We start from the raw sequence: 21,216 nt of genomic DNA, 5'->3' as shown, positions 1-21,216 counted from the left end.
AGGCTGAGTTTGGACTTTGCAACTGAACGCATTCTGAATGGTTTTCAAAGAGCAATGTTGAAAAGTGCTTTGCTTTGATTCAGCAAGCTCAGCACCCCAAATAGATTAACTGCCAATTTAGAAATATCAATTAATATCAGGATGACACCGACGAGAATTAAAATAAAGTTGAGGGATCAGATATCAAAGCAGGAGGCAGATCATACCTAAATATAGGTGTCTGACTAGAGTGAACAGTCCTGACTTAGTAAATTCATTCTAAATTATTTTTAACTCTCTAGCACAGCCCAAGTTGCATTCTGAAACTATGGGTGAGATTGGGCTGTGTGTATGTGTGTAATAATTTCTCTGGCTAGCTCTGTGCTGTATCCCATTTCCTCTGAATTCTGTTTTAAGTGGAAAGATTCCTAAAATTAATTTTTTAAGCTGATCATGAAAAATTTGCCACAGCTTAATTTGCATTTTTTAAAAAAATCATTTCTTGTATTACATTTGTTACTTGTGTTGTTTTGCTTTTTCAGTTTAATCATGCTTATACTGAAAAATGATCCTTTGAACTTTATTGGAAACTCCAGGGGCATCTCTATCATATCTCTGTGTTCTGTGCATCTTGACTCTAGTGAATACACAAGCCCATAAAGGCTGAAATCTTATCCACACTTATATGGGAGTAAAACCCATTGAATTTAGCTGGGCTTACTTGTGAGTAAAGCTGCAGAGGTGTGTGTTACAAGGTGAGTGGACCTTTGGACAAGAGTCAGAGGTGTGCTAAAGGAGAATAATGAGATTGCAGAGAATCTGAATGAATTATTTGCATCTGTCTTCATAGCAGAAGATGTGGGACAGAACCTGAACTAACCTGCACCTGAACTAACTTTCTCATTAAGTAAGACTGAGAAACTGAGACAAATCGTGGTGGTGAAATTTGAAATTCTAGGCATTATCAACAAATCACTGCATCCAAATGGCATCCACGTGAGAGTTCTAAAATAACTCAAATGTGAAACTGCTAATCTGCTAAGAAAAATAAGCAATTTGTTCCTAAGATCAACCTCCACACCTGAGGACTCAAAAGTGGCCGATGTGACATCATTTTTTTTAAAGGATCCAGGAAATTACAGGCTGAGTAACTTAACACCTGTTTCAGGAAAATTGGTAGAAAGCACTGTTAAAGATACAATTACCAAGATCAGAGAAGAACAAGCCTTGCTGAAGCAGAACCACCATGGCTTCTGGAAGGATAAGTCCTGTTTCACTAACCTCTTACGAATTATTTAAAAGTGTCAACAAGCGTATAGATAAGGGTGGTCGAGTGAGCATTATATAGTTAAGACTTTCATAAAAACTTCCAGTAAAGCCCCTCATCAAAGGTTCCAGAGTAGCTTAGCACTCCTCTTATACATTAGTAACTTTATTAAGGAACAGGAATCAGAAAGCAGGAGAAAACAGACAGTTCTCCCGATGGAGGGATATAGAAATCAGATTCTCCCAAGTATTGCCATTGGGACTGGTGGCACCTTTTTAGCTTTTTCAAAAATGATCTGGAGGTGGGGATGAGCAGTGAGGTAGACAAGTTTACTGATGAATCCCAATTGATCAGGGTGGTTAAAAAAAGAAGAAATTGAGGAGAGCTTCAAAAGGTTCCCTCCAAACTCGGTGAAGGGGAATTGAAATGGTCAGTGTGATTCAATATAAACAAGGGTAAAGTGATGCTCACTGAAACACAAAATCCTATAATAGGATAGAATTCAACTAGCTTTTACTTAGAGTAAACCCAATGAAATTAATGCACCTAAGTTAGTAATGTCCATTAATTTCAATGGGACTAGCATGTGATACCCTCCACAAATTCACTAAACTAGCAGTGACTGGCCAGGAACAAAACCTTGGCATCATGGTGGGTAGCACAACAAGGAAGCAGCTCAGCCTGGGAGCCTATGCAGGTGCTATACAGCCCATCCTGGCTCTCATTCAGGCCCTGATCCATGCAGGTGTTTCCATGTACCTCTCCCTTCTCTTGACTACACAAATAGTCAAGCACTTGTGTGAACCTCTTGTTTTTGTGTGGCTGAAATGTAGCCTGCAGAGTTGTGTCTGTTGCCCTGCCTACCTTTTGCCTCTGGCTCCCCCTGCCCCACTATGTGGCCCCCAGAATGCTGCCCATGGGGTGCTTCAGGAGGGGAAAGGATGGATCAGGTCTACCTTTTCTTCAATTGTTGCTTCCGTATATTCCTTGACTCCATTTCCCCCGGCTAAGGTGGTGGTGACCTTCCCAATGGCAACCATTTCCCCACCCCACCCAACCTGAATTCTAACTAGAATAACATATAATCATGGACTAACATTATGTGATCATATAGTACATGGCCTTGTTCACAGAGGGCATCCCAGGATGAGAAGGGGAAACACCCATCATTGCCACCAGCAAACGAACCAGCGGAAATGAGGTGACCCGGGTTATAAATGTCTCCATTTTCATCTGTGAAATGTCTGAAGGTATAATAGCTGTGTTTGTTTTTAATTTTGCAGCCCCATCTACAAGCCCTTGTTCCACAGAAAACAGGGAGCATCCAACCGCAGTGGAAAAGGCTGTTTTTCTTGATACATATCTGGCTCATGCCATAAGTGTGGAGGAGGAGAGCGTGTTCTTACAAGACTTAGAGGTATATTATTAGGTGGCAAATGAGTGCCGCATTAGGGGAGGTGTGTTATTGTTCAGTCCTTGCCTCTCCAGTAGTCCCTAGTTTCTGTTGCCCCTGTTAAATTCTGCCTTTGTTCAGAAGGTCAGCCTCCATACTTACTCACACACAAACAAACACCCATCTCTTCCCCATGCAGGCAAGCAAGAGGGATGATCAGAGTTCAAGGACCCATTCCAACCAGGCAAAAACACTCAAGGAGGGAATGAGGCAGAGCCAATGAGAAGTGCGGCCTGGGGAGAGTTCTGAGGGCCAGACACAGAGGCCGAGGGGGGTGGGCACATTCGTCCCCTAGGTCTGAGGCTCCCCACTCACATAAAGGCCCCCTTCTCAGGTAAAGATTGGTCACTCAGCCAGCCTCAGATTCGAGGCTGTAATGGTTGAATGTCCTCAGTTAGTGGGCCCTTGTGGACCTACCTGGTGGTGGCAGTGAAGCAACCACTCTGTGACATGCTCTGAGCAGTACCAGAAAAACTGGCTCTGAACTGCCATTTTAATTTCCTCTCAGTTTCCTCGACATATCGCTCCAGGATATTGTAGCCTCAGAGAGATGCTGGATCCAGCTATCTGGTGCCAGTGGCGGAACTTCATGCTCCGGCACCGAGGGGCGGAGAGCAGGTGGGGGGCATGGCTGGTGCACGTCTCGGGGGCGTAGTGTGCGTCCTGGGAGCATGGCGCGCCGCCTGTGGGGGCGTGGCACCTAGCGCAGGCGGGGGACAGCCGTGATGGTGCCCCACCGGGATCGTGCTACCGGGGGTTCCAGTGCAGACATCCTAGGGCCCTGGTGCCCCAGCATCTGCCCAAAGATGCCAGCTGCTGACACCTGCCCTGTAGCTGTAGCATCTCTCTTCTCTGTCTGCATTCATCTCCTTGTGGCAGAAAATGTCTCCACCATATTTGTGGAGCAAATCCCATCTGAACTTAGCACTCTTCATCAATAAATATGACCTTTGTTATAATGATCTGAGCAGACCAAAATATTCAGAACAAAAGAAAATGCATCTCTTTAAAAATATATATTCCATTGGAACATCTTAGTGATTTGGAGGGAAGGGAAAGAGATTTCTAAAAAAAGATTCTAGCAGAAATAATTCAGGCATCCTGACACGAAGGGACAATATGATCACCTAGACTATCCCTTGCACTGGCAAGTTTCCTTAGCTTTAAACGTTCCCAGCTGAACAACTCATCCGGTCTTCCTTTTTTTCAGTATAATAATAATAATAAAAGAAAATTAAGCTGCAGACAACCAAAGGTTTGTGCCAAACACACTAAACCCACAACTTGGAAATGTGCCCAAACCACAAATGTACTGAATCCTGAAAACTGTTCAGATCCAAGTTGTGTTTTTTGTTTCAGTAACCAGACACATTTTCGTTTTAGGAAAACATGCACACAAAAATTCATTCATGCCACCCACCAATCTTTGATTAAATTGGGACGGTCTCTCTTTGACACAGAGTTTGCCATGCTGTCCCAGAAGAAAATAATGAGTTCTCTCTCTCTCTCTCTCTCTCTCTCTCTCTCTCTCTCTCTCTCAGAAGCCTCACACAAACACCATCCCAAAGACCTGGGAATGGTAAATAATCACAGCTTGCTGTCCTACGAAACCTGGTGGCCAAACCACATCTCCATGCACGAGAGGAAGAGGCTATGACTGGCTGTAAGGACTGGTTACATTAATGTCCTGTCATGAGCCACAGTGTTCCGCTGATGCTCTGAATGCTGTGAGAATGGAATGCTGGATTACATGGGCTTTTGGTTTGATCCAAAAAACCGTATGCACCACTTGATTGTTAAAAAACAAGCACAAAGTCATTTACAAAAAGGTAAAATAATAAAACCGCGGGGGGGGGGGATAATCACCATAGTTTAAAATAAATACTAAAACAGATTAAAATTATGGTACTTCAGTTATGTTCTTATGTGAAGAAACACAGGAACACAGGCAGCAGCAACCTTATGCCAAGTCCAATCATTGGCCCATCTAGTTCAGTATGGTCTACACTGACTGGCAGCAACTCCCTAAGACTTTAGACAGCGGTTTACTCTCAACTAGGGATGGAGCGATCTGTAGATTTGAGTTTTCTCAATTTCTATTTTTTCTAATCTTAAATTTGGTTCTCCACATTTTTGCAGTAAATTGCAATAAATAAATGAATTTAATCTTCATGAAAAAACCCACAGCATTTTAGTGTTAATTTCTCCTAATACACACGTTTGTATGCAATCTTGCCTATTATACACATTTTTGCAAAGCATTTTGCCACAATATAATGCATTGTTATTAATATATGCATTTTTATGCAGACTTTACCTTCAATATGCATTTTCTTATACATCACTTGGCTGCAGAACCGCACTGCAAATCTGAAGGAACGTGGATTTTAAGGATGCCTGCGTTTTTGTTGGCACATTGTTTCAGAAAGTGTGAATTTGGTAGGTTCACCTTTAAATGCAAACTGAATCAAATTTATCCCCCATCTTTTCTCTTGACCCTACCTGGAGATGCTGAGGATTGAACACAGGGCATTTTGCATGCCAAACCGATGCTCTGCCACTGAGCATCTTTCTTTCAGAGAGACAGAGAGAAAGAAGTTGCACAGGTCCAGCAACCCAGGATTTTGCAACTGTACTGACACATTTATTCCAAGTCAAATGCAGACAGAGAGGGTGTGTATGACAAAGGCAGGATAGGGGAGTGCGGAGACTATCCATGTCAACAATCCTAACTGTGTTGACAGGATACCTCAATCTCTGTGCCCAGCCTTAACACCTTTCTTAACATCTGTCTCAGTTGTCTAGGTGCTGCACAAGGAATAAGGAAATGCAAGCGTCTCTGTCTGCAGGTTTATGATTGACAAGGAAAAGAGGACAGAGAAGGAAAAGGCAGGCAAGCAAATTCACCCTTGCACCAGTAGCAACCCTAAAATATAAATACCGTATTTTTTGCTCTATAAGACTCACTCCCCCCCCCCCAAAAAAAGTAAGGGGAAATGTGTGTGCATCTTATGGAGCGAATGCAGGCTGCGCACCTATCCTAGAAGCCAGAAGAGGGTTTGCTGCTTTCACTGCGCATTCTAGCTTCTGAGATTCAGAATATTTTTTTTCTTGTTTTCCTCCTCCAAAAACTAGGTGCGTCTTGTGGTCTGGTGTGTCTTATAGAGTGAAAAATATGGTATAAGCCACAGAACATGAGTGCCAGATGTCAAGGCTCATGGTCCAAAGATTCTGCATAGAGTGCAAAGGGGCAGTGTTGTGGCAAGCAGAAATCAAGCACACAGAGAGAGCATTGCAACTAATGCAGCTCCTCTTGATGTCCACTCCAGAATGGGGAAGCTGTGACTCTCTATTCCTGATGAGGAATGGTTGGGGGAATTGGGTATGTTTAGCCTGGAAAAGAGGAGCCGGAGAGGAGATATGATAGCAATCCTCAAATATCTAAAGGGCTGTCACGTGGAAGATGGAGCAAGCTTGTTTTCTCCAGAGCGTAGGGCCCAAAGCAATGGATTCAAGTTACACAGAGATTCCGACTAAACATCAAGAAGTAGTTTCTGATGGTAAGAGCTGTTCAATAGTGGAGCAGACTCCCACGAGAGGTGCTGGACTCTCCTTGCTTGGAGGTTTTTAAGCAGAGGTTGGAGGGCCACCTCTTATATATGATCTAGTTGAGATTCCAGCATTGCAGGGATTCAGACTAGATCACACTTGGGGTCCCTTCCAACTCTAGAATGATATGATTCTATGAATCTGCTTCCTTCCAACCAAGCAAGAAACTATGGTTGTTCTTGTTTTTTAGGAGTTGGAATTCATTTCACGCTATCTGTGAAGGTCTCTCCCCTCCAATTTTTTTTATTGAATTTAGGATTATGCATGTTACATGAGATAATAGTTGGAAGCATCCACCTCAGCCTTGAGAGTGAAAAGCAAGCACCAGTGACAACAAACAAACAAACTCCAACAATTACGTATGGAATACACCAGTCAGAAATTAAATTATGATGGAATCTACCAAGCAGTATGGTTGAGGGAAAAGAAAAGTTTTAGACATTCTCATTGCTATGGAAGATGGAGCTCCTCCAGAATGAAAGCTGGGTGATCGGGGAGCAGTTGTTCTAACAGTTCCAGGTAGGGTTGGAAAAGACTCCCTGTCTGAAACCCAGGAGAGCAACTGCCGGTCAGTGTTGTAGACAAGACTGAGCTTGATGGACTGATGGTCTGCCCCAGTATAAGGCAGCTTCCTACGTTCCCTACCCCATTGTACATATGTCAAGAAACTGAGGTAGAAACACCTAGAAAGGTTCTAGGCTTGGAATCACAGGTGAGGGGAAGGGCTGAGGAAGAGGATCAGTGGAAGAGGATTTGCCTTGCACACAGAATGTCCCAGGCTCAATCCTCAGCATCTACAGTTAGGGCTCAGAGAGACATCTGCCTGGAACCCTTCAGAACCACTGCCTGTCTGCCTAGATTGTTCAGTAGCCTGACTGCATGAGGCAGCTTCCCTGCAGTAGACTCAGCTTCCTGGCACTGCTCAGAGAGGCAGGCTACAAACTTTTTTTTTTAAAGGATGGGGATCTACAACAAGCACCAGCACTGTGTCCTCCTGGGGCAGGAAGGCCCCAGCAGCCGCCTGGCAGTGTTAGATGCTGACAACAGCCCTGCAGCCACAACATCTCTGTAGTAGCCACATCTGCAGAGCCACACAGCTCTTTGTAGCACAAGTGTCTCTGCCCGCACCACATTTGTAGAGCAATCCCCATCAGTTTGCCTCCCTTGGCTAATAAAAAGGGCTGGCTAATATGTTCTGGAACCCAGAAGGCAGCTCTCAGAATGTCCTGCAAGGTTATGACACACACTCCCTGTGCCTGTACAGTGTGTGGCACAGGGTAGCCTGGGCTAGCTGCAGAAACAGTGTTGTGGGGTGGGGGGTGGGGACTTCCCAGGCGGGCCCTCTCCCTTTAATTGGTGCTAATTGCTGCGTCTGTTCCTGCTGGCCGGGGAGATGTCATGGTTGAAAGGCACAGAGGGGAACGCTGGAGGAGCTAATCCGGCTTTCAGCCGCTAAGCCCCCTTTCGGAGGCGTGTGATAGAGGGGCTCTTTCACAGAAGGCACAAAGCCTGCAGGAGGAAAGGGAGAAATAGGAGATGGAGCCGACAGGAAAAACTTTCACACGGCAGCTCTGCTAAGCCGCCTTTGTGCGGGTGGACCCGTCAGGGGTGTCTTAAAGGGACACTGCCTCCCTCCTCCCCAAAGCCCTACGCCTGCATTCCTTTTTCTCTCCTCTTGTTTGCCTTTTCAGTCCCATCTGCCAAAGGGTTGACCCCCATAGGGATGCTAAAGGGGGAAATCTCCCCAAAGTGTTTGTTCAGCTAGCTAGGAGGGGCGTTCGAGGGAAGCGCCAATCAGTGGCGTAGCGTGGGGGGTGCAGGGGGGGCCGGCCGCACCGGGCGCAACATCTGGGGGTTAGGGTTAGGGGGCACAAATCCACGGGTTTGGGGACGCAAATCCACGGGTTAGGGGGCGCAAATTACTTGCCTTGCCCTGGGTGCTGACAACCCACGCTACGCCACTGGCGCCAATGACTTCGAGAGACTTTGGGCCAGGTCTCTGTTGAAATTTATCACACTCCTCGGCCTTCCCTGCATTGAGGTTGAGTTTCCTGCAGTTTCCTGAGCTGCTTTCTGCTGAACCGCTTTATTCATTTGAGAGCTGACAGAGGTGCAGGCCATACTTAGTACAGTTTCATGCCACCAGAGTTTCCTGCTGTTGATTCTGCAGTTCAGTCCTCCTTAGTACTTAGCAGTCTGGACAGAGGTTCAGTGACATCAGCGTATGTAAGACTCAGTTGGGCAACCTGTGGTCCAAGGGCCTGGTTTCCATGCAGATCCTGGTCTAATTTCATTCCGGTGGCAAGGAAGCTAAATGGAGTGTCAGCACTGCCCTGTCACTTACCCACCTACCTACCTACCTACTGCCTGCCCTTCTGCTATCCAGCCCCCAGGCCACTGTATTGAACTTTGATTGCTGCATTTCAGCTGATGCTGCCATTTTGGTTTTCCTCCACAATGAACCAGAGGCTGCCTCAATTTGGTGCATCATTGGATAAACAAAATGGCAGCCATCCAGGTGCTAGGCTACTCTATAATGTTACAAAGAAAGAAAAGTGGTGGTGGTGGGGAGCCTGTTGTACCACTGAGCTACAAGAAAAGCCCTCACTGTTAGCCTTCAGGAAGTCAATAACAGGAACCTCTTAAATCTGGAGCCAGCTATAATACATACAGGTCCCCTAACGGTTTAAAAATAATCTGCATTTGTTGGAATATCAACGAATGAAAACCAGTCCATGCCATTTCTGTGGCACCCATTACTGAATTCATTTGGTTTCAACCTCCTTCGTACCTCTCCCCATGTCTAGCTACTATTTCCCAGGGCTGTTTAATTCACCATACACAGGGGTGACAAGCATTCCTCCAGGCTCCTCTATTGGGTTCTTGGGACTCTCTATAGGCCACAACCTCTCCCTAGACAACACCTTTCACCATCCCTCCTACCATTCTTCTTGGCTGGAATGTGCCCTAGAACTCTGACCATGCATCTTGGCTTGTCTGGATCAGTGGCGTAGCGTGGGTTGTCAGCACCCAGGGCAAGGCAAGTAATTTGCGCCCCCTAACCCGTGGATTGCGCCCACTAACCCGTGAAGCTGCCAGCTTCTTCTTGCTGCTGCCTGGTCTGGTCTTGTGTGGTTCTCTCCCGTGCTCAGCGCTGTGCTGGGCGGCCGCTGCACTGTCCCTCCCCCAGATAGTCCCCCTCTCTCTCTCCGCACTGCACCGCACGCCTGGCACCCCCCCACACACACACAGTGGGCGGCGACCCGGCAGCTCGGATCGGATTTGCACAGCCAGCACTGCAGTGAGAGAGAGTGAGTGAGCCAGGTAGGGGCAGAGAGTTCGAGTGCGAGCGCCCCCCCGATGTTGCGCCCAGTGCAGCCGGCCCCCCCTGCACCCCCACGCTACGCCACTGGTTTGGATGGAGAGGGGTGTGTTTACACCCGTCGTTTGGGTCACTTCTACATCTGGCCCTGCCCAGTACTGATATGCCACCCCTGAAAAGTAGGAAAGCATGGGGTCCTCAGGCTGAAAAAGAATCCTCCCTCTCAAGGTAGATAATTCTCACAGGTACCTTCTGAAGTCCAGAGAGGGTAGACAGGGGAGTGCATTTGTGTGCAGAAACTTACCTTTCAGTACTAAGGTAGAATGTACATCCATTACTCCGCCCACTTTTGCTTCTGGCCCCACCCACTGCTGGCACCCAGACCATGGGAAGTCTGGAACAGTTCCCCATCCCTGACCTAACAAAATAGGCTGAGAGCACTTGCATATGACAGCTCATGTCACAAAGAGCCAGTTGTGCAACAAGTTGGGATTTTTGCGGGGGCCAAGGTAGGGGAGATCAGCAGTATTTGTTCCTATGTGATCTCCCCAACCCAGGTTTTTTGCTTTTTTGTTTTTGCTTTGTTCTGCTTGACCAGAAGACTGGCTGAAACCATTCTAAACCAGATAGCAATGTACAGCACCAGGTCATAGGAGGCGACGGGATGCAGAAAGATAGGAAATTCTCTTACCTAGGCACTCGTTAGCCTCCCTGGCGGTGGCCCTCTGCCACGGACGGTCATAATGGAACGGTTTGCAGCGGTCACACTCAGGGCCCTCTGTGTTGTGCTTGCAGTCACACACCAGCTTTCCTTCTTTGTCCTTCACGCAGCGTGAGGCATGCCCATTGCACTTGCAGCGCCCCCCGACCTGAAACTCGCCCACAGCATAGTAGTACGAAGAAGAGCTAGCCCCACCATCCTCGTCCTCGTGGTCCCGGCCCCCTAGCTCCCGGAACAAATGGGGGCGGCTGAAAATGACCCGGATGTCCGTGGCCGTCACCCAATCCTGAAGGACGGGGCTGTTGTCAAAATCTTGGGCTGACGGACGCCCGTCCAGAGTGCTGAAGGCAATGAGTCCTCCTGTCAAGGGGTAGAGGTCGGTGTGCCCATCAGTGCACAGGGCCTCCTGCTCGTTCTGTTTGGTGACGGTGGCTTTGTTGGGCTTGCCGTAGATCTTCCGGCACTGCGAAGAGTAGTACTGATAAGGCACCCATGTTTTGCCGTAATCCATGGACTTGAAAACAGCAGCTGACTCCGGGCGGGGAGAGCAGAACTGCAGACTCACATAGATCACCTCAAACTTCTTGCCCAGGGAGAGGGTGAGGGTGATATTCTGGGGCGAATGGTGCAAGGTCTCTGAGCGCCAGCAGGTCATGTTTGCAGCAGTGTTGAGGTCTGTGAGGTAGGATGCTGGGTGAGCTTTCCGGGGGTCGGAAGAGTCACAGTGGCGGGTCGCTGGCTTCCCGCATGTGCTGGATGCATGGACCTCCTTCCCAAAGGCGGCGTTGACAAACTCTGGGATGCAGCGGCGGGGTGCCCCCTTTTCGTCATAGCAAGGGTCAGGCGGGATCTGCTGCACCGCAAAGGGGTTCACAGCCTGAGACAAGTCTAGTCCGCAGGCAGTCAAGAGCAACCACAACATAGACAAGGGGTCCATCCTCCCAGTGAGAGATCTTCAAAAGTCACAGAAACCAGCTTCTCTCTAAATGAAAAGCAAATGTTGTGTTAAAATGGTTCCAGTTGTTCACTTGGGATGGGGGCTGGTGAGAGGACAGGAGCTCAGGCTGCAATATGTCTCTGGTCTAGAGAAGGGAAAGACTAGAGAGGAAGTAAGCCAGGCAAGCTTGCAAACATTTTCAGCACATGTCAAAGATTTGGAGGAGTAGCTGAGTTGCTTAGGACAGGACAAGAAGCAATGGGTTCAGACTAGTGGAAGGTTAAACATTTTTTTAAAAAATGCTATGCACCTGCAAAGGCAATTCAGCAACATCACAAAGAGCTCAGGGAGATTGTAGAACCCCCTTCTTTTGATGCCCGCCCCCTTGGGATGTTGCAGAACAAAAAGGATATCCCTTTTGGAGTTTCTCTGCATAAGCTGTGGGGAAAGAGTCTTTGCATTCCTGCTGTGAGCCACAGTGGGAATGGAAGAAATCCTACTTCTTTGTGAGGAGACAACTATTGGCATCTTGCTTATCTGTTTAACTGAGGCCAGGATTGTCTCATAGCCAGTTATCTATCAGAGCCAGTTAGGAGTGATTAGGGTGATGGGCTGAGGAGAACTGTGTTCAAGTATCCACTATGCCACAAAGTGCAATTGGGACAGTCACCTTCTCCCAGCCTGGCCTACCTCAAAGTGTTGCTGTGAGGACAACATGAGTTATAGGGGAAGGAAGGAACCATGTACACTGCCCCAAGCTCCTTGGAAGAAGAGCAAAACAAATACTAATAGAGATAAATAAAATACTATAAACTAACTTTGCTTTTGCCAAAAGATGTAGGCTGTACACAGCCGAACAAGAATGTCTACATAGGCACAAGGTGAAGCTGGGTATAATGTGGATTATGGGGATCAGATGCAGATCAGCTGGGATGGCCTCAGCAGTTGGCACTATAGGGCCAAGACTCAAGAGTCACGTCTCCAAGTGTGGAAGCAGAGGCATGACTTAAAATGAACAACCGCTACCATTATCCTCACTCTCTCATTCTGGATAGTAGCACAGTTTGGGGAGAGAGAGAGACAAACAGAGATACATTGTGATAAGTGATAAGGTGACCCAACTCAAGGCACCCTGCCCCTCCTGATGCATTTGTGGGTGCTGCACATCAGAGCAAATTTGATCCTGTAAAATGGACCCTGCAAGTAAGCTCCTCAGTCCCGAGGTCCAACTGCAAGGCAAAGTGGATGGTCCCCCAGTCAATCGTAGCTGGAAATGTTGGGATAATGGGGGCCAACAAGAATCATGAGCAGGTGAGGGAAAGAATTGGTACAAAACAATAAGAACCCACATACAGGCATATAGATATGCATGGAATTCATTGCATACGACCCTTACAGAAGCCCCAAATGTGGTTCAAGTCTGTGCCTCTGACTGCAACCTCAAATAATTGGAAGAGGCATAGCTAAATAGTCTGGCTCTGTATAAGGGGGCTTCTTTTGTTCCTGTATTGTCAGTGCTGAGCTGCTGCCAGTCAGTGCAAACCGTGCTGAGCTAGAGTTCCAACCCCTTTCTTGCTATCTGTGCTCACTCCTTGCACAGGGCTCTAGTTAAGTGCCCCCCCTTTCCCTCCCTCCCTCCCTGCACATTCCTCTCCTGGCTTTGCTTCTTTTTAACTCTCCCGCCCTCCTCAGTTCCTCCAGGTGCCCTCCTCCTCTCCAGAGGACAGTGTGTTCCTGCCACATGCCGAGTGAAAATTCAAAGGTTTAATTAGCTCCTAATGCCCCCAGTAGGGAAGCCAGCCAGCTTCCAAAACCCAGCATCCCACATCAAAGGCTGAGGAGGAAGGTGTGAGCCCAGCGGGGCTGATCCAACCCCACTGGGCAGCTATTCTCTGGAAGGAGCAATGCTTGTTCCCACCCACTGCAAAGCCAGGGCAAGAGTTTACTCTCTGAATGGGATGCTAATCAGGCAATTTCCCGCCCGCCTTCATCCTGCTTCGGGTTCCCTTTGAGCGGCTTGTCCCTTAGATTATGGAGCAATGACAGTTACTAATGGAGGAGGCTGGGCTGGGTGGGGAGATCCCAGGCTTCCTAGCAGCAGTTAAGACGGCTTCTGGTACATTGTCTTTAACTTGAAGTTAGAGGCAGACTGTGGTTCCTGCCTTGGGCTCAAAAAATAAACAGAAACGAAGGAGTTGCAAATCAAGATGTCTGCAGACCAGCCAATATCCTCCAAGTCTGATGGGTTTTTCCAAAGGCGATTATATAAATTCAGGGGGAGTAAAGCTACTCAGTTGGCTTCTATCTGCTGTATGTACTACTTCTAATATTGTGAGTGGGACAATCCAGTTGGTCTCATGTCCTGCATGCAGGTTTCTGATAGACAACTGTGTGGCCACTGAGGGAATAAGACACTGAACTAGACAGGTTTTTGGCATGATCCAGCAGGGCTCTTCTTATGTCCTGAGTAACAGTGAGAGAGGGCTCTTGTGTTTCTTCCTTGCCTGTGTGCTTCCTGGAGGGATCTAATTGGCCACTGTGAGAACAGGATGCTAGACTAGATGGGCCTTTGGTCTGATCCAGCAGGACTCTTCTCCTGTATGGAGGAGGAGTATTGCATCCACATTTGATTTCAAGCATAGTGGCCTGGCCCACTGAGCAGGGCCAGGGAAGCAGAGTGAAGGACGAGCAGGGGGAAGAACCACATTGGATCATCAGACAAACAGAATCTACCAAGCCATGGGTGGATCCCAATTGGTCCAGGAAAGGGCTGTCAGTAGCTAAATACATTTGCCAAATGCCTAAAGTCTTTTCAACCCCCAATGCTTGTTACTTCCAGAATGCAGTTTTCAGCAAACTAGTACAGGAGGGACTGATTGTTAAGCCACCCTGGAAATCGTAGCTCTTGGGGTGGGGGTGGGAAGGGTCTCTCAGCTCCTGTAACCAACCACAGCTCCCAGAATTCTTTGGGGGGAAGTCGTGACTGTTTAAAGTGACACCATAGTGCTTTAAATGTCTGGTGTGAATGTGGCCCTAGTTAGATACAACTCATTCTCACTTTGGGGCACTGTGGGTGATTAAAAATTACAGCTTGTAGCCACTAGGCAGGCACCCACCACAGGGACCCTGACGGCAGGTGTTGGCTAGCCTGTGGACCCTTCCGTGGTGCTGGCAGGTACCTGAGAGTGTGCGAGGTGCTGGTGCCAGGTCTGGGCCAGCCACTCTGTCTAGCCTAACCTACCTTGCAAATTTGTTGTAAGGGGAAAATATTGGATTTCCACAGTCTACGCCCTGAGCTGAGACAGTAATCTGATAGATAAATAAAGAAAAATGAATTGCACAACCTAACGCAACCTGAGGCATACTGCCTGCCTGGATTAGGAAGGAAGGAAGGAAGGCGGACAGCCAGTTGAAAAAAAATTGTCTGCATTTTTTTTACATTTGCAAAAGAGAATTGCTGTTGCAATTTGGGTACAGGTTTGCTCTCTTTTCCATGCCAAAACCACTAATGGCCTTGGAAACTCCTCCCTTACTAGACCAAGATATGGCAGGCATTTGGGCTGGCTGCTTTGGATAACACCTGATCATAACAACTGAGAGTGTGGTTGTGGGTGGAGAACAAGGACCCAGGAAGTGACTAGGTTGTCCTATCAACCACTGTTCAGTTTGCTTCATTCACCAGGAACAAAAGAATATGCGTAACACTGAGTCAGATTCTTGGTCTATCTAGTTGTTTTGTCTATCTAGTTGTTTTCGGGACACCCCAAAACCACCAAAATTGTTGAGTTTTTCAGTTGACTTGCTTAAGATCCAGGACAAAGCACCACCTTTCAGAAATCCCCCCTGGACATCAATTCTGCCTTTGAAATCCTGGTAATGTTTGGGAAAATCTGGACATATGACAGCCCTATGCTGACTGGCAGCAGCTGCCCAGGATTTTTGGCAGGAGACATGCTTCCAGTCCTACCTGGAGATGCTGGGTATTGAACCTTGGACCTTCTGCATGCAGATGCTCTACCGCTAAGTTACAGCCTTTCTCCCAAATGCAGTCTGTAACTAAATCTTGCAATGAAGAACTCTTGGATTCCGGAACCCAAGTGCTCCATTCCATCGCAATCCAGTCCTGTGTGTCCTGTACATCAATCAGTGGGTGTTCTGTTTAGAGGTTCTTGCCTCCCTTAGAGACACCCTCCTCCTAAAGTTCTGCTGCCCTTCTGCAAACCTAATCAAGCTAATCCCTCCCTCTTGGAAGATGCCATTTTGGCTACAGAAGCACCAACACTTGGAATATCTCACTTGATCTTGGTATATATGTTCAGAACATGCATTCATTTTTTGCTTCATGTGAAAAATTTGTATCCCACCCACTTTCCAAGAAATTAAAGGGGATGCATCCAACCCTAATTAGAGCTGACCCACTGAGAGCTACAATTCCCAAAGTTCCCTGGGAAGAGGGATTGATTGTTAAACTACTCTGAGAAGTGCAGCTCTCTGGAGGAAATAGGGGTCTCCTAAGAACTCTCAGCACCCTTAACAAACTACAGTTCCCAGGATTCTTTGGGGGAAGCTATGACTGTTTGAATTATGGTGCTGGAGGAGACTCTTGAGAGTCCCATGGACTGTAAGAAGATCAAACCTATCCATTCTGAAGGAAATCAGCCCTGAGTGCTCACTGGAAGGACAGATCCTGAAGCTGAGGCTCCAATACTTTGGCCACCTCATGAGAAGAGAAGACTCCCTTGAAAGATGGAATGATGGAGGGCACAAGGAGACGGGGACGACAGAGGACGAGATGGTTGGACAGTGTTCTCGAAGCTACCAGCATGAGTTTGACCAAACTGCGGGAGGAAGTGGAAGACAGGAGTGACTGGCATGCTCTGGTCCATGGGGTCACGAAGAGTCAGACACGACTAAACAACAACAATGACTGTTTAAAGTAGTATGGCAGTGCTTCAAATGTATAGTGCATGTGGGGCCAAAAGTGAACTAGATGGACCAATGATCTGTCGGTATAAGGCAGCTTCTTGAATTCCCATTGAGTCACATATTTCTCTCACACAGAGAGACACACATTAGTCTGGCAACTTATTCAGCAAATCTCTGTGCAGTTGGTGCAGAATGTCATAACACATAAGGAAATCAGCCACAGCTTTGTTGGCTGAAATAACAACCAGCAACGGGTCTACAACTGTTGCTCCAGTACCAAAGCGGGTGGGGAGGGAGAATGGGGGAAGCTATATTCAGCCCTCCTATTTTATAGTTTGGGTCTAGGCAAAACGTCTCTCCCTGGCGCCCGGGATGATGTGCGTTCTTGGCCAAAGGATGCCCTAAACTCTGGATGTGCCAGATTGCTTTGCGCGGTGCTGAATCAATTCCAACAATTTGAAGGGGGGGGGAATAGATACACTTGTTTTATATTAAAGGAACAAGGGGTCCTTAGAAGAGAAGTGAGCCAGCCAAGTAAGCAAGCCACTGGGCTGGGTTCTGTGCCCAGCTCCGCCAGAAAAGTATTTTTGAAATATTAATTTCAAAATATACATTTCCCCCTTTTGAGCCAAGAAAGTGTGAGGGATTTCTTTCCATTTAGCTGTCACAAATGTGTGCATTCTTATGGCCATGCAATCTCTCTCACTCCCCAAAGATGAATGATGCAGAGCTTAAAAAGTCAATACCGGCTAACAAAGTTAGGTGACATACAACTCCCCCCGCATGGGCTAGTAGTTCAATAGGTATGGGAGGAGGCAGAGCCCCATTCAGGCACCCTTTATATTGTGCATTCATGATGAGTTGTGCTCATTATGGTATCGTGGCAGTTATACTGCAATTCCACTTTCAATACTGTGCTATTCCTCTCACAGAACTACAGTTCCCAGAATTCCCTGGGAAGAAGGACTGGATGTTAAAGCACCCCAGGAAACGGTTGCTGTGTGAGGAGAATAGGGGTCTCCTAAATACTCTCAGGCCTCATGAAGACTTCCAACTGTGTCACGATTTGCAGGCACAGGTCCGAGCATGTTTTTCCCTTTTTCCCACCAGGAAAACCTACTGTTTACTGCTGAATCAGAACAAACATCAACCAGCTTTCCCATGATGTTTTGGAGGAAGCCATGAAAATGGTATCGTAATGTTTTGTGGTGCAGATGTGGCCCTTGAATTGCCTTGATCTGACAGCAATGTGAAGGAAGGAAGGAAGGAAGGAAGGAAGGAAGGAAGGAAGGAAGGAAGGAAGGAAGGAAGTCTAAGTACCAGCCCCACTGAATTCAAGCACCAAGCAGACACTGAACTATAAATTCCCCAGTGAGACCCCTAGGAGCAGAAGCAGCAAAACAAAGCTAATCTGCAAGTGACTTTGTGGGGTTTTGTTTCCAAAGGCTTTCCAGGAAACAATGACTGAGGTGGTTCTACACATACCAGTGAGAAAGTTAGTGTGTGCGTGCGATCGGGGCTGTGTACACACTCCTGTTAACCCTGCATTTAATGCGCTCCCACCACTCATTTGTAGGACTAACTATCCACATCTATCCTACTGTTCCTTGAGAAACATTGGAGAAGAGCAGATAGTTTGTCTGCATTACTGTACTGCAGCAGCGGCTAGATTATGTGTAAAGAGATTTTGACCGTGTTTGCCCAGGTCCAGCAACAGAGCTTCAACCTGGCTATATAGCATTATTTCACCACTGGTTTTTGTTTTGTTACCAGGCAGCAAATGGTGTCTGCGCTTGTGTCTCAGAGAGAGCAGCAAGTGAATGGCAGAGCATGGAGTTCTTGTCTTTCCTCCTCCTTCAAAACTGCTCCAAGGTGGGTGTGATGCTGTCTCTGTGCTTTCCGCCCCATGTTCCCTGGGAACTGTCCAGCAAAAGAGCACAGGAGAGCAGTGCTGAATCCTAACCCCAGGACACTGTGGAAGGGTCTGCCAGCTGATCCTCCTCTCTCACCAAGTTGGACAGGAGCAGCTTAGACCTCCTATGGCAGAGCTTTCATGGGAACCACAGCTGACTTGCGAAAAGCTTAAAGCATGCACTCAAACTGTTACAGGGCCCCTCCAGACATCCTTTTTATTATGCATTCATGCTGATTTGTGCTCAGGATAGTATTGGGACAGTTATATGTAGTCCCACTTTCAATACTGTTGGCACCCACAAAACTTTCCAGGCAAAGCTACTACTTCGTTTCCAATCAGTGCATGTCCCAAAGCTCCCTGCTGAAATCCTGCAACTTCTTATACAGTGGTACCTCGGGTTACAGACGCTTCAGGTTACAGACTCCGCTAACCCAGAAACAGTACCTCTGGTTAAGAACTTTGCTTCAGGATGAGAACAGAAATCACGACGGAAGGCCCCATTAGCAAAAGTGGTACCTCAGGTTAAGAACAGTTCCAGGTTAAGAACGGACCTCCAGAACGAATTAAGTTCTTAACCAGAGGTACCACTTCTAGATGCGAACAGGATCCATTCTGGAGCCCTGTTCGCATCTAGAAGCAAACGTAACCTGTGTCTGTGCATCTGCATGTGCGCGGGTCACCTTTTGGTGCTTCTTTGCATGCACATGACGTCATTTTGAGCGTTTGTGCATGCGCAAGTGGCGAAACCCGTAAGTAACACGGTCCGTTACTTCCAGGTTGCCGCAGAGTGCAACTTGAACGCGCTCATCTCAAAGCACATTCAACCTGAGGTATGACTGTACTGCAAATGCTCCCCCAGACATTTCTGCCCTGCATACAGTATATTGTGCTATAGCACCATAGCATCCCTCCTGATAGCAATGATGCTGTAACATTGGAGAAGCATCGCAGAACAACTAACAAAGTAGAATAATGTCTAGCCAGTCCAGTCAAAATCCACCAGTAATGCATTATTATTGCAACAAGGACAAGTTGCAGAATACTGCACACAAACCGTGTGTGTGTGTGTGTGCGCGCGCACACACAACCCCCCTTCTTTAGGAGGGTCCTAAAGAAATAATTTGATTTGCCCATGTTTGTCCTACACCCCTTCTCTCTGGTTTACATGGACACAGAGAGATAAAATGTCATCCACAGCCTGATGAAAAATGAGTGGACGAGCCTCTTACTTTGCAACAGGCTAGGAAATACATGGAAACAGCAAAAATTGCCATTTCTGAATATTTTCCCAGCCCAGTGTGAGATCAGAGGTTGAGCTCCCCCTCTGGAAAACTGGGGCAGAGTGGGGAGGAGAAATGATCAGGATGATGACCACAAACAATGTCTGGCTGCTAAGGACAGACAGTATTTATAGAATGCTGAAAACATCCAACACACACATAGACCAGAGGCTCAAAGCCCAGAGTGGAGATGGGGAAGCTGCGGTCCTCCAGATGTTGTTCATCTACAACAGGGCTGGGGAACCTTGTGGTCAGGGATGGTGGGAGATGGAGTCCAGCAACATCTGGAGGGCCACCACTTTCCCACCTCTGCTATAAATGACGTGGCTCCAGAATTGCTAGAGCTATGAAGGGGCAGTCTTCTTTGACTACTTTAACCACTATGCTAGGCTGCTTCCAGTGCAGCAAGATCTCAGATTACAACTAAGCATACTTTTACTGAAAGTGATGACATCCAGCTTTGGCTGGATCATGCCCTTGGTATGAACCTGCTATTCTATCCCCATCCCAGTCCATTAGTTATGCTGGGTGGGGCTGATGGAGTTTCATACCATATGTGCCCATTTTATATGAGATCTGCATATGTGCCCATTCTATATTGGGTGGGTGGGCTTGAGGGCCACCAGAAGTCATTGGATTTGAATCTCCATCAGCCTCAGTCAGCTTAACCACTGGGCAGTGGTGGTGATGGGAGCTGTAGATCAGTCACTTATGGAAAGACACAGGTTTATAAAATTAGGTATGGCACAGAGAAAATGGACAGAGAAAAGTTCTTCTCCCTCTTGCATATGACTAGAACTTGTGGACATCCAATGAAGCTGAATATTGGAAGATGTGGGACACATTACAGGCCTATGCAGTGAATAGGCAAACTATGAAACTCACTCCACGAGGCAGAGAAGGCCACCAACTTGTATGCCTTTAAAAGAGGACTGGACAAATTCATGGAGGAGAGGGTCACTGATGGCTTCTAGCCATGATGGCAATGTTCTGCCTCCACAGTCGGAGACAGCAATGCCTCTGAATACCAGTTGCTGGAAACCATGGGAGAGCAAAGAGGGCCAGTGTGGTGTAGTGGTTAAGAGCGGTAGACTTGTATTCTGGTGAACTGGGTTCGATTCCCCGCTCTTCCACATGCAGCTGCTGGGTGACGTTGGGCCAGTCACACTTCTTTGAAGTCTCTCAGCCCCACTCACCTCACAGAGTGTTTGTTGTGGGGGAGGAAGGGAAAGGAGGTTGTTAGCCACTTTGAGACTCCTTTGGGTAGTGATAAAGCGGGATATCAAATCCAAACTCTTCTTCTTCTTGTGCTCAGGTCCTGCCTGCAGGTCTGCTGCAAACATCTGTTTGGCCATTGTGAGAACAGGATGCTGGACTAGATGAGTCACTGGCCTGATCCAGCAGGCCTCCTCTTATGTTCTCTACCTCTATTATATGAGGAGAGGTGCTCAGTTTGTAAGTGAGGAAAGGGCCAGAATTTCTCTAGGGGTATTAATGTCAGAATCTGCAGCAGAGGTTCTGGCCTTTATCCTTGGGGCAGCCCAGTGCTTCTTCCTTCCTTCTCTCTCCTGTTGTATCTCTCTTTCTCTTTTAGTTGAGTCATGTTATGTCAATATTTTCTCTGTTAACAAAGAAGTGGCTTTTAAAAAAAATAAAAAAAAATCCCTCTGTGGCGGGATGATGAATCAGCAACAGACTTCGAGCCCTTGGGGCCCAAAAATTCCTGCTGTTTTGATTCCCTGCTTCTGTTTTTATTACCCAGGTCTTGGCCAATGAGCCAACAGATGGGGACCAAAATATCAGGGCT

The 21,216-nt window shown here is 47.3% G+C and overlaps 1 protein-coding gene across 1 annotated transcript in view; it reads right to left on the bottom strand.

Moving 5' to 3' along the window:
* The window catches only part of NTN3 (netrin 3), a 112,476-nt gene that overhangs the window by 65,923 nt on the left and 25,337 nt on the right, over positions 1-21,216 (bottom strand). Inside the window, exon 3 of the mRNA XM_082199102.1 lies at positions 10,322-11,333. Coding sequence (XP_082055228.1) covers positions 10,322-11,288 — 967 coding nt within the window. The 5' untranslated portion in view covers positions 11,289-11,333. The remainder of the gene's footprint in view (positions 1-10,321; positions 11,334-21,216) is intronic.

This window comes from Podarcis vaucheri, assembly GCF_965113315.1.
Source record: "Podarcis vaucheri genome assembly, chromosome: 14".
In the NCBI taxonomy this organism is placed as follows: Eukaryota; Metazoa; Chordata; class Lepidosauria; order Squamata; family Lacertidae; genus Podarcis; species Podarcis vaucheri.
The sequence above is the reverse complement of the archived record's forward strand: the minus strand, read 5'-3'. Positions and strand labels throughout refer to the sequence as shown.